The 13111-nt window shown below is 40.8% G+C and overlaps 1 protein-coding gene across 5 annotated transcripts in view; it reads left to right on the top strand.

Moving 5' to 3' along the window:
* Hs6st2 (heparan sulfate 6-O-sulfotransferase 2) overlaps window positions 1-12810 on the top strand; it is a 295764-nt gene extending 282954 nt beyond the window's left edge. For 4 of the 5 annotated variants that reach the window (XM_087599435.1, XM_087599436.1, XM_087599437.1 and 1 more), the window contains one exon: window positions 9646-12810. In XM_087599435.1, coding sequence (XP_087455561.1) covers window positions 9646-10561 — 916 coding nt within the window. In that variant the 3' untranslated portion in view covers window positions 10562-12810. The remainder of the gene's footprint in view (window positions 1-9645) is intronic. The other variant, NM_001191726.1, reaches the window with a different exon arrangement.
* Window positions 12811-13111: the final 301 nt, after the last annotated feature.

Genomic DNA, 13111 nt, shown 5'->3' with positions numbered 1-13111 from the left:
TTCTGATGAGGTTTTCCATACCACAAGTAGATAGGTCCACTGCTTGTTAGCCAGGAAAGGGAGATCAATTTGTTCAAATGTTACTTTATACACAGATAACTATTTCTCTTAGGTAAAGAACAAGTAAAATCTTTCCAAGAAGAGCAGAATATAGCCACATATTTCTTAAATTTTTGGAAATGTCTTGAGACGCCTGCCATTAAGAATATTTACCAACCAACCAGACCCCACCAGAGCTCACAGGGACTAAGTCACCAACCAATGAGTACACGTGGAGGGACCCATGACTCCAGCTGCATATGTAGCAGAGGATGGCATTGTCCAGTATCAGTAGGAGGAAAAGCCCTTGGTCCTGTGCAGGCTCATTTCCCCAGTGTAGGGGAATCACAGTGCAGTGGGGTGGGAGTGGGTGGGTGAGAGCATCCTCATAGAAGCAGGGGGGAGGGGGATAGGAAAAGGGGGGAAATGTAAATACAAAATAAAAATAAAGAAAAATTGTTTTTGTCTAGGTGTCATAGAGTACGTTACACTAACCTAGATGGTATTGTACAATGCATGCCTAGGCTGCACTTTAATTTTGGACAACTATAATATGTGAGTTCCATCTTTTACAAAAACAACATAACTTATTTGGAGGGAATGAGAGCTTCAGCCTATTCCAGGTTGGTTTTCTGTTCAATAGATGCTTTCTTGAGTGACCATAGTATGTTTTGGTCATCCTATAGCTTTGTCAGTCCCTAAGAATTGGGTCCAGTCCCACTTGGATTCCTGGGTGTACCAAGCCAAAATGATAAGCCCAGACCATTAACTTGGAAGGGTAAAGTTCAGCATCCACATCATTTGAGACTTCCGGTGCTGGGAAGACAATGAAATGAAATCATGGGTATCAATGCTCTGCATAGCTCACTATCTGCAAATGGGATGGCTCACTCTTTTCACTAGATAAAGCTGCCCTACGAAGCCACAAGACTGTTGTGGCAAATGTACCAAAACCAGAACATCTGAATGAGCGTCCACCCGCTTCAAAGTAGTCCCCTTGCGAAGCCCCACTCTTCTTTAATGGGACTGCTGCCACTGCTGATCACAGCGCTTATGGAGCTACTCTTTGGGGACTGTCACTATATGAGGCACGTAAGAAAATCAATTCAAACAGCAACTGCTAGTCCCATCAGAGGCGTATTTGCTTTTAATTCAATTTACTGCACTTTTATTTAGCCTCGGCTTACATATTAATGTTGTTTGAACTGAAAGTCCTCCTGCTTGCTTGGACTGTTATTTACTTGCACTGAGAGGATCAAAGCACTTCTTTTAGACCTTTTTAGCTGAGAATGGGGACCAGACTTTCAGCATTAATGACTCAATCACATTTATACCCCCTACCGTCCGTTCAGTTTACTTAGGACCACCAACTACAATTCCTGTTTTTCTATCACTCTTCACTACTCTAAAACCAAGGGAAGTTGTGGAAAGGCTGAACTTTCAGGAAAAATATCAGAAGCAAACTATAGGTATAATAAAATTTTGTTCATATTGATTTGGCTTAAGAAACTGTTTCCTTTCTTAAATTAACTTTTTATTGATCATTCCTATGACCTTAACTGCTATGAGTTTGCTGGCCTTCTCCCACTTTAAAAAAGAAAACAACTGGCTTTGATATTTATTTCCTTTCTGGTCTGTGTAGAAAAATATTATGCTGGTCTTTTGTGAAGCAGTAGCCTCAAAGAAAAGCCAATGTTTACAGCTTGATACATAGAACTCTGTTCTGGGAATGGTCTCTGGATGGCCCCTGACAGAAATGAACATCCCCAGAGATTCTCCAGCCAGTAGCTTGGGCTCCAGAGTCCTGAGACCCAAACTTTGGAATAGTGGACAACTCAAAAAAATGCCTAGAGTAATAGTGCTCAACCTGTAGGTCATGACTCCTTTCGGGGTATAATGACCTTTAACTAGGGTCACGTTTCAGGTATCCTGCATATCAGATATTTACATCATGATTCAGAATAGTAGCAAAATTGCAGTTATGAAGTAGCAACAAAAGTAATGTAGTTGAGGGTCACCATAACATGAGGAACTGTAGTAAAGAGTTGCAGCATTAGGAAGGTGGAGAACCACTGCCTTAGAGCATGATAGTGGGGGTGCTAGGTCCTCACATTTGAAACCACTCCTTCTCAAAGCTGGAAGTCCTGGGGTTTTGTCCTAGAACTGGAAAGGGAAAAATAACTTGAGAAATGACCTTGGATCATGTTGTTCCTCTCAGTCTCCATTCCTTAATGCATACGTGACAGGCACAAATCACTCCTAGCTATGAGTTTATGGTGAGGAAGTACCCATTCTTAATAGCCAGACCTTTCTCTTTATTTAGGGTTAGTAAGTTCTTTAAAGGTCAGTTGAATGTTCTCTACATTCTCAGGGGCTCTCAGCAACTTGTGACTTCTGGGTAAGGCCTTACATCTCTTGGGGCCTCAGCTTTCCCTGTTTCTAAAGTGCGGAACTTGGGATGAGATGATTCACTGCTGCAATGGTTTCTTTTTACTGTGACAATTCCAGGCTTCTGTAACTTACAACTTATGGTCTTATTGCAAAATAAGTAAATAATAAAACAAGGAAGAAAATGTGGTTGTTGCTTTTTACTGGATTACATTTTAATATCCACGATCTTCCCAGCTTCCTTTTAAAGAGGTCTACTGAATGAGAAGTCAGGCACAACAGCTGAATATAACCAGATCCTAAATGCTCCATCCCCAGTACAAAATGGTATATCTGCTACTAAATAGTGACATCTAGTGGCTTTTCAATGTCAAGGTCTAAGATACACATCTTCTTGTTAACCTCCTACCCCACAAGCTTTGTTACTTTGGCTGCCTTCATTCAATACTCTTTCATTAATCACTTACTTTATGTCAAACATTATGCTAGGCCCAGAGGAGCTCATATTGATAAACAATACATATTCTTTACTCTGCTAGGCAGTAAAATCACTAGACAATCATAGCATATTGTAGTGAATGTTCCAATGGGAGCTTCTCAGGACAACCAGGGGGGGCTTATTTTGTCCTGAAAGGTTTCATGTAGGGGAAAACCTTTGAGTGAAGTTTTGAAGCAGTTGTTGTTAGTTTTTTTAAAGGTGGTTTATGAAGGACAAATCTATGCCATCTGAATGAGTGGGTACACTATATAAAATGGCAGGGGCCTTGTAGGAGGATTGACTATGATAAACTTGAACAATGAAAAGTATTTTTATGTCCTTGGAGCATAAAATATAGAACAGAATTTCTCAGCTGTTGCTATTGGTGGTGATGATGGTGGTGGTGGTGGTGGTGGTGGTGGTGTATGTGTGTGTGTGAATGAGTCTTTGTCTTACAGTGTTTGGCCTTGTAGAATGCTTAGTGAGATTCTAGATTTGACCCATTGAAACAGAATCCTAACTGCTCCATCCAGTTGTACATGTCAAAACATCATTTTTTTCAACTGTTAATACCCGGAATCAGCACAGTGGGGGGTATGCTCATTGGAGATTAGACTGGACAAAAAGAAGGCTGGGTTTCTTATGGCTATATGTAATGCCGAAGACCTGGGTTTTTATACCTTTTAGAATGTGCTATGGAAAGGACTTACTGCAGAAAGACAGGTCAGATGTATTTCTTGTTAGGCTGTGGAAATAGCATGGGATTGGATACAAAAAAGTGGCCTAAGATACTGCTGTAGCAGTGATCCAGTAGAGAAGTGATAAGGGCCTGCCACCTGGGTAGTAGCCCAAAAATTGCATTTGAAAGACCTACTAATGTTCAGGATCAGCAGGATATAGAGAATTGTTTAGGTATAAACAATTCCTGAGGCAGCGGAATCATAGATTGTCCCTGAGTTTCTGCTTATACAGAATTTTCATTAGATTCTCTTGTCTCTGTGATGTCTTATCAATGACAGGACATTGTATTTGTGGAGCTGGCTCACAGTACGGTGAGCCCAATAGGACAAAACATACTCATGCACAAATTATATGAAGTGAGTTTGTTCATCATAGACTGGCAGCAAACATCAAAAGCAGCCAGGTTCCACTGTGAGCTAGTCTTCCAAGGACCAAGAAAGCTACCTGGGGCACACAGGGTTTCAAATGTGCATGCTGGAGACAGATGTGGTGGTGGTGCATGCTTGTAATCTGACTACCAAGGAGGCTGAGGCAGGAGGATCGTGAGTGCCAGGTCAGTCTGGACTATATAGTGAGTTCCAGACCAGTTTGAGTATCTTAGTGAAAACCTGCCTTAGAAAATTTTATGTATATTTCATTTAGATCACAGTAAAAGACCCAAAATTCAGCCCTGGGTTTTATATCTGGAAGAGAATGGGTGCCGAGTACAAATGATTGATGTACATTGAACTTCTAGGGTAAAGGAATAAAGTCTAGTCAGGCAGTTCCTTCCTAACTCCAGATGCTGTGCTCCTTAGGAAGGACAAGAGCAAGGCTGGGGCTATTTCAGGAGGTTCTTTCTTATCAAAGAATATTGCATTCCAAGCACATTCTGCAGTTATCTAAAAAGCTACAAGCAAGAAACAAGGGAAGATTTGGTTAATACAAGGCCACCTGGAGGCCAGCTGTCCTGAAATAGGAGGTGGCCAGCTGTGGGCTGCTTTGTGCCACTAGAAGTACGATGGGCATACACGTGCCCTGAATAACAAACAGGCATTCTATTAACCCAGGAACCTGATGGAGAGTCATAACTCCAATTTCACAATGTGAAACCTGTTCATTTTAATTAAGTGACCCATTTGGTGGCAAGACAATACTGCCCAATTATTACTAAGTGAAACCAACTGTGTATGATTTTCCTGGAGATGAGCTTTCCTTGCTCTTTGAAAATTAAACCAGTCTGTTTCACAGTACCAGTTGGGTTTATATCCATCTGAAGGGATATTTCTAGCAAATACCACAAACCTGCAACATCTTGTTCTATTTTAATCAGTGCCTGGATGCAAACATTGCCAACAAGAAGAAAGTATGCTGGTGATACTGGGGGATATAATCAGAATCCAGATGCATTTTTGAGAGGGTTGGGTTTCCTTTTAAAGGAAGAAATTAAGCAAGGTCACCAGCAACCTGCGTCCATCCAGGATGACTGGATTTGAAAACTCCTCAACACTTTCCTGGGTTAATGCATGTCTGATCATTCAATGTACATGTAGCCCATGATGTCTCTAGTGGCACAAGGCAGTCCAAGACTGACCACCTATTGTGGGGCCAGCACAATAGCTCAGTGGGTAAAGGCACTTACTGCCAAGTCATGAGATGAGTTTGCTCCCTTGGGCCCACATGGTACAAGTATCCTTTTCCCTCCTCCTCCTGCATATTGTCTTCTGACTTCCACACAGGTACTATGGTATGCATCTGGCACAGGCACGTGCATTCCTGCACAGATACACAGAGATAAACAAACAAACACACATACATACATAATATATACATACATACATACGTGGTGTGTATGTGAAAAGTAAAAAACTTTTGTTTGCTACCATCAGTGGTTTGCTGTAGCCTCCAAAAGTCTTACTGCAATTTGATCTGAGGGCACAGGAACAGAAATGGTGTCAAGATGAGGGAAACTGCTCCTTCTTGACATTTGTTAGATCATGTCCAGAGGTCATGTTCAATTAATTGGAATATATTCAGAGGTAAACAACAGGGTGGTAAGGACCTTAAAGTAGTATAGAAAATAAGCTTCGGGTCCATAAATGCTGCTGTCAGATGCCTTACTCAAGATGGCTTGTCTGAATGTGTCATCAAGTCTACTTCAAGTCCTCAAAGTGATCCTCCAGAAACCTAAGAAGCACCCTTGACGTAAGCTCCCTCTTCCTCTCCATTGAATTTTATCATCAGCTCTGTAATAGATGTATATGAATTCCATACTATGGCACCTAAGTCCTGTCTCAACCAGGCTCTGACCACCAATCCCTGTCCAGTTCTTGTCAGTTTCCTCAGCTGCACACCATTTTCCCATGAAACAGGCTGCTTTATGCCTCTGTGTCATTCATTGTTCATGTCCCTCTCTTCTTCTTCCCTGTCTCATCCTTCCATTAGGTGAGCCTAAAGATGTCACCAGGGTGCTCTCTTCACATTCTGTTCTTGCTTCCATTTGCTACCCTGTGTGTTGTCCTGGGTTCCCCCGACTCCTCTACCATGGCCCTATCTGCTCCCTAGGTATCATTCTCCATTGCAAGGAGCACAGTAGGTACCAAGAGGAAGCAAGTACCCACTCCCAGAATATCTACCCATGTTTCTGGATTTACCGGCTTCCTCCAAGTCACTTATTGACTCTATTCCTTAGTATTCTGAAAGTTCTTCTGTCAGAATAATAAACATCCTAGATCCTTAGTAACAAAACCTCTACGGTGTTATTTTGTTTGTTCATGTGGATACCCATGCACATGTGTGTTAGAGTGCCAAGAAGTCAATGTTTAAGACTTTTGAGACAGGGTCTCTCAGAAAATCTGGATCTCATTGATTGGTTTCAGCTGGCTGTCCATTGGATTCCATAATTCCACCCGTTTCTGCCTCCACAGTTGTGGAATTACACACACACACACACACACACACACACACACACACACACTGCTACACCAGTTTTTTTATGTGGACTCTGGGGATCTGAACTCAGGTCCTCATGCTTTCAAGACAAGCACTATACCAGCTAAGCCCTCATCCTGGACCCCAGTGTAGTGTGTTTACTTGTTTTCCAACCTCTATCACACAAAGTAACTTCAGAGGCCAATGGACACTACATCTGCACATTCTCAGCAGCATTAGGTGCTCCCAATTGAGCCCATCTAGGTCAAAGGTCACTGAGACTATTTTTCCTGGAAGGACAGGTCTTTCAACATAATCTCCAATTTTTGCCACCTGAATCTACGTAGATATCTCTCTCTCTCTCTCTCTCTCTCTCTCTCTCTCTCTCTCTCTCTCTCTCTCTCTCTCCAGTATGGAAATTAAGACCACTCCTACTGTACATATCTTCATTTTTTACATGAGACATTTGGTGCAGAAGTTAATGAGATTCCCACATGCATTACATGAGGGAAAAACTTGTACTGTGGCACACTCTAAGATTTGCCAAAAGATGTCAATACAGATTTAAACCAGTAGAACAATTAGGGTGGGAGGACTGTCAGCTCGGCATGGAGGGGACTTCATTGTGAGAGTTAACTACCCCCTACCACAGCCCCTGCCCAGGATCCCCCATTACAATGTATAACTGCAAAAGCTAGTTAAAAGGTTAATCCAAATGTGTCACTGGGTTAAATAAATTTCTTTTCCCCCTTAACAATCAGGGTAATTGCCACTAAAATCTTGCCTTGTGCTTTGTATAAAGGCTCCATGAATACCTTCTGAATGAACACAGGAATGAATAAAAAGCAAAAGTAAGAGTGGGAGGAGAGAGTCCATGGATACAGTGGTTATCTGAATCCCTAATGGATGCTGAGAAACAGAAACTGCTATTCTGCAATGATGGGTATTTTCAGAGATACATCTCAGTGGCATCGGTGGTATTTCAGTGATAATATCAGTTATGTTCTAGAATACGTTCAGAGAGATAAATGGAGATACTCTTGGCCCATTATTCATTCCAACTCCCAGATTCTGTGCCTGATGATTGTTTGTTCCATGAAAATGTATAAGGTGATTTAAAATATAAAGAATACCTTCCTGTGATATTTATAAGGCATTTGTGATATGATCAAGAGTTTTTCTGTGATGAGGCATGTCCCCAGCCCCGTCATCGCTCATACTTGAAAAGTTTCCTTAAATAAGCAGTTGAAGGACTGTGAAGATTCTGTTTTGAATCAGGGACTTAGACTAAAGTGCCAAGTTGGAATGTGTGGCACAATATAGAAACACAAGACAGAGTCTGTGTTCCAGAAAACACCTTAAGTAGAGATACAAATAAAGAGTTATAATTCCATATGAAAGAGTTTTAGACTAAGTATTGAAGTACTATGGCAGTACAGGGCAAGAGGGAATGTCAGTAGGCTTGGCTTTCCACTTGAACCAGACTTGAAATGAATATCATCTTCTAGTCAGAGATCGTTCCAGGCAGATGAAGCACTGCAGGTACCACATGACAGAAACATGCCAGAAGGCCATGAGTCTGAGTTAGGAAAAACCTTGCCTTGTAGGCCAGGTAGTTGAGAAGGTTCCCTCTGGTTCCTTCTCAGAGAACATCCACAATTCCTTCAGATGTAAATGACAAAATCAGAAAAGTCTCGAGGCATTCTCTGAGTTTCCTTTAAGAAATATGAATTCTCAGAGGATGGCCTTGTCTGACATCAATTGGAGGCGAGGCCCTTGGGCCTTTGGAAGTTTGATGCCCCAGCATAGGGAAATGGTGGAGGGGTGGGGCAGGAGATGATGGGTGGGTGGAGTAACACCCTCATAGAGGCAAGGTGAGGGAGGAGAGGGATGTTGTGGGATGGAGAGTTTGTGGGGGTGATATGGGAAGTGGAATATCCTTTGAGTTGTAAACAAATGGAATGACTAAAAAGTCCCAGAGATTCTGCTCCAGAAGAGCCAAAAAAGAAAGAAATATGAATTCTCAGTATTTATTGTTGTTTTCCTACCACAGATATACTCTTGCAGTGACTCATCCTTCACCTACATGAGAATGGCAATTCATATCTCACAAGAAGAACAATTGTGGAAGCATTTCTCTCTTTGAGTATGCCTAACCACATAGACCTTGATGTATCTGGGGTGTGGGCCACAAGTGTAGATGTACTAAGCATGTGTTTGAGTGTATCAGCCAGTAAGCTCAAATATCCACTAGTCTGCTGTTTATGCAGAGAACTTTATCTATTTGTAACTCAAAAGGAAATACAACCATCCAGCAAAGCTTCCATAATTGTTATATCTGTTTTCCTGTTCAGTGGAAAAAGAAAAGGGATATTTGGAAGCTGGGGATGGTACTGTGTAAACAAATATAAGCCATTGACAGCTCCATGCCTATTTTAGTCCTTGACTAACCACTGTATTTATTTCTGGAGGCCTTGGGGTGCTCTGCCTGTCTCTACATGCCATTTTTCCAACATATGGGCCATGATATTTTGACAATAACTGGAATAGAGAGTGTCATGTCAATAGTTTCAATGTGATTTTCTTTTTTTATAGCATTACCAGACTAGACCATGTTATTGAAAAAATGCTTATACATTGTTCAAAAGAAACATTGGTGTTTTAGCTCCTTTATCAACTCCATTTCACCCTCGTAAGTCATTTGCTTCAATTGGGTCCCCATTTTGTGATTGGTTTAATAAAATTTTCAGGTTTTAGAGTATGAAATAAATGTGTTGCATACTGGGCCGATAACATCATTGGGAAGAGGACTTAGTAGGGCAAAACATGACAAAGTTGTTATCCAGAGTCTTTTTCATGCCTGCTGTGAATACAGTCCGGAAATTGGACAAATAAATTAGAGATCTGGTCAGACCAGCAGGAGATAAAGAGGGGACCGCAACATAGCTCACAGGACAGATGCCACCACCAGATCCCTATCATTCTGTTGTTTTCCTTAGTGACCATGAACATCACATATGCCACACACCTCCCTGACTGCACCTATGTCAGGCACACTTCTGATTGTTCTTCTTTATGCTTATCCATAGGAACTTCCATTATATCACCATCCTCAGAGACCCAGTGTCTCGGTACCTGAGCGAATGGAGACATGTCCAGAGGGGAGCAACATGGAAAGCATCCCTGCACGTCTGTGATGGAAGGCCCCCGACCTCTGAGGAACTGCCCAGCTGCTACACCGGTGATGACTGGTCTGGATGCCCTCTCAAAGAGTTCATGGACTGCCCCTATAATCTGGCCAACAACCGCCAAGTCCGCATGCTGTCTGACCTGACTCTAGTGGGCTGCTACAACCTCTCTGTCATGCCTGAAAAGCAAAGAAACAAAGTCCTTTTGGAAAGTGCCAAATCCAATCTGAAGCACATGGCATTCTTTGGCCTCACTGAGTTTCAGCGCAAGACCCAGTACCTGTTTGAGAAGACCTTCAACATGAACTTTATTTCGCCGTTTACCCAGTATAATACCACTAGGGCCTCTAGTGTTGAGATCAATGAGGAAATCCAAAAGCGTATTGAGGGACTGAATTTTCTGGATATGGAGCTGTACAGCTATGCTAAAGACCTCTTTCTGCAAAGGTATCAGTTCATGAGGCAGAAAGAGCATCAGGATGCCAGGCGGAAGCGTCAGGAGCAACGGAAATTTCTGAAGGGAAGGTTCCTTCAGACCCATTTCCAGAGTCAGAGTCAGAGTCAGGGTCAGAGCCAGGGTCAGAGCCAGGGTCAGAGCCAGGGTCCAGGTCAGAATCTGAGTCAGAATCCAAATCCCAACCCAAATCAGAACCTGACTCAGAATCTGAGTCAGAATCTGACTCAGAGTTCAAATCCCAATTTGACCCAAAGGGAGAACCACGGAAGTCAGAAGCAGGGCTCAGGCCAGGAGCAGAGTGATAGCAGCACCAGCAATGGCACCAATGACTACATAGGGAGCGTAGAGACATGGCGCTAACTGGCTCTCAATGGCTTGTGCACACTGCTTCTCAAAGCATCACCAAAAAGATGGCGTGTATCTTACAAGATGAAAATGTCCAAACACATCCTGCTTCCTTCATTTTGGAAGTTCAAAAGAAAAGTGTAGACGTTGCCTTTACAGTTGCCTTTTGATTCAGTGTTCTACTGTGTGTGGGTAAAACAAATCTCAGTGTGTAATTAAATTGTCTGCTTTGGGATGAACTACTTCTGAAATCCAAGAGCCAAACCAGACTCACCAGAAATTGCAGTTTAGATATTTTAAGAAGTTCTTAAATTAGGTATGGGAGACACAAAGAAAACATGAAATGTGGCCGTTTAAACTTATGGCTAAGAAACAGACTTTAAATGATTCCGGATACTCTGTTAAAACCCAATCTTGAAAGCACCCTCCTCCCCGCAGGGAAGTATAAGTAAAAACATGAACAGACTAAAAGACACTCAAAACCATTCATTTCCTTGTTTTAACAAGGAGCCTATTTAAACAGAAAAACAACTGATGATAAATTTTGCCAAATTGTAGAAAGTAAACAATTTCTCACTTAAATGTAGGTGGGTTTATGTAAAAATAATGGCTTTTCAAATAGATCGGGATTCGTGTCTTGTAATTTAACAGATGTTTAAAATTTAGAATTTTTCTACCTTCTGCTGATTAAAAGGTTTTAAACAGGGTATATCTCATATTAACAAAGCATTTTTTTCCAAATGGAAAGATCCAGTTTCCAGATGGTTTCTGGGCACTGTAATTTCAACAATTTCGATCTTTTTGGCGCTGCTTCTCATTCACTTTAAGGCTTCTCCAAGTTGTGCTCATTCCAAATGAATCCATGTATAGAATTCTTCTTCATCATCTAAACAGCGTGTTGCTAAATCTCTTGTGGTATTTAATCCTGGACTAAAGTCAGGACTTTCTATAGAATTGTGCTATCAATGTCTGTGTAGTAAGGTCCTTAAGAAGAACTCTCAAACAGGATAATGTGTCTCTTAATATTGCTGAAGTTATTACTCTTCATCAGATTGAACTGAACCTGAATGTGAACTGTTAATTACTTTGTTTATTGTAATGTTTCCAGTTTGGCTGGCTATTTCTGGCCTATGGTTCTTTTCTTGTATTGACAGATTTGTACACAATAATAAGAGCAAAAATTTTCTCAAAGACAACGGTAAACTAATCATTGAGATAGCCAGAGTTACTCAATAACACCAAAAGCTGCCTCTTGATAGTTGAGCTTGACACTTCTACCAAGTTTTTGTTTATGAACGATCAAAAATGAAGACTGTTCGGCAGCAAAGCTAGTCAGGGACACACGAGTTGAAGGGAATAGTTTGGTAGTATACATCTGTGAATAGTATTCTGATGACTTCAATTACAAATTGAACAAAGGAAAAATTATATACACACTGTGTTGTTAAATATCATACTGCTTGGCAGTTTACACCTCATGGTTGTTGCTACACTTCTATAAGAACTTACATTAATCCCTTGACTTTCAGCCAAACAAGGTGACTAGAAGTGATATTCATGTTTTTAAGAAGGACATACTTAGAAGTATGATCATAAAGTCATACCTATCATAGTCTGTCCAAGTGCATGACCTGGTTTCATCTGTAATAATATGGCCACAAGTTGGACACGAAGTTGAGTATCTGGCTCTAAAGGGATTTTCTTGACTCTGAGCTCTGTGACAATATTTACAGCTTTTTGTGGTGTTGCAGTGTTGAGAATGATGATACCTAAAAAAACACAAAAAATAAAAAAATTAAAAAAAAAACTAGGAAAAAACAAAAACAAAAAAAACTGGGAGAAATTTTTAAAAGCACATCTTGAAGTCAAAGTATTTTAGAATGAACTTTTTTGGTGTACATTGTGTTCTTGAAATATTCTGTAGATCACTATGGTATTTCAGTAATTTTAGTTTTAATTGAAAATAATTGCTCTTAAAACTGACAGTGTTGGAAAGCAGGACGAAGTCTGAGCCAGTGGAAAAGCTCATTACGGAAAAAAAAAGTGTTATTGCTGTGGTGTGCATGGTTTGCAGAGATTAAGTGCATCTTCTCTGTCTCTACTGATTACTGTATATAGAGAATGTTATAAATATACATTTTTGTCATCATCATGTAAATCCCACGATTTCAAACTGTAAACATCTGTTCAGTGGTGTAGCTTTACGAACCGTTCACTGATTTTGTGTAATTTAACAATAGATGTGAAATAAAGTTCCAATTGCAGGCTGTGAGTCATTTCATGATTTCAAGGTTTATAGCCACTAGACATTGTGATGCCATAAACAAACCAGAGCAGGAATCGCTCCTAAGACAGTGTTTCTCTTTACACTTGACAACTAAGTATGAAAATGAGATGGCCCATTCTAATCTAATCCCTCATGCTGAAATGCCCTTAATTTGGGATGCTTCTTCCTTTGAGTAAAACAAAATTGTTCCTGAAATACAAGGTTTGCTGTGTAAATGAAGTATAGCCATATTTTAATTTAAAGGTTATTATCGTAGATCCTTTCATATGCCATAGGAT

The sequence above is a fragment of the Rattus norvegicus genome, chromosome X, assembly GCF_021556685.1.
Source record: "Rattus norvegicus strain SHRSP/BbbUtx chromosome X, alternate assembly SHRSP_T2T, whole genome shotgun sequence".
In the NCBI taxonomy this organism is placed as follows: Eukaryota; Metazoa; Chordata; class Mammalia; order Rodentia; family Muridae; genus Rattus; species Rattus norvegicus.
The sequence above is the reverse complement of the archived record's forward strand: the minus strand, read 5'-3'. Positions and strand labels throughout refer to the sequence as shown.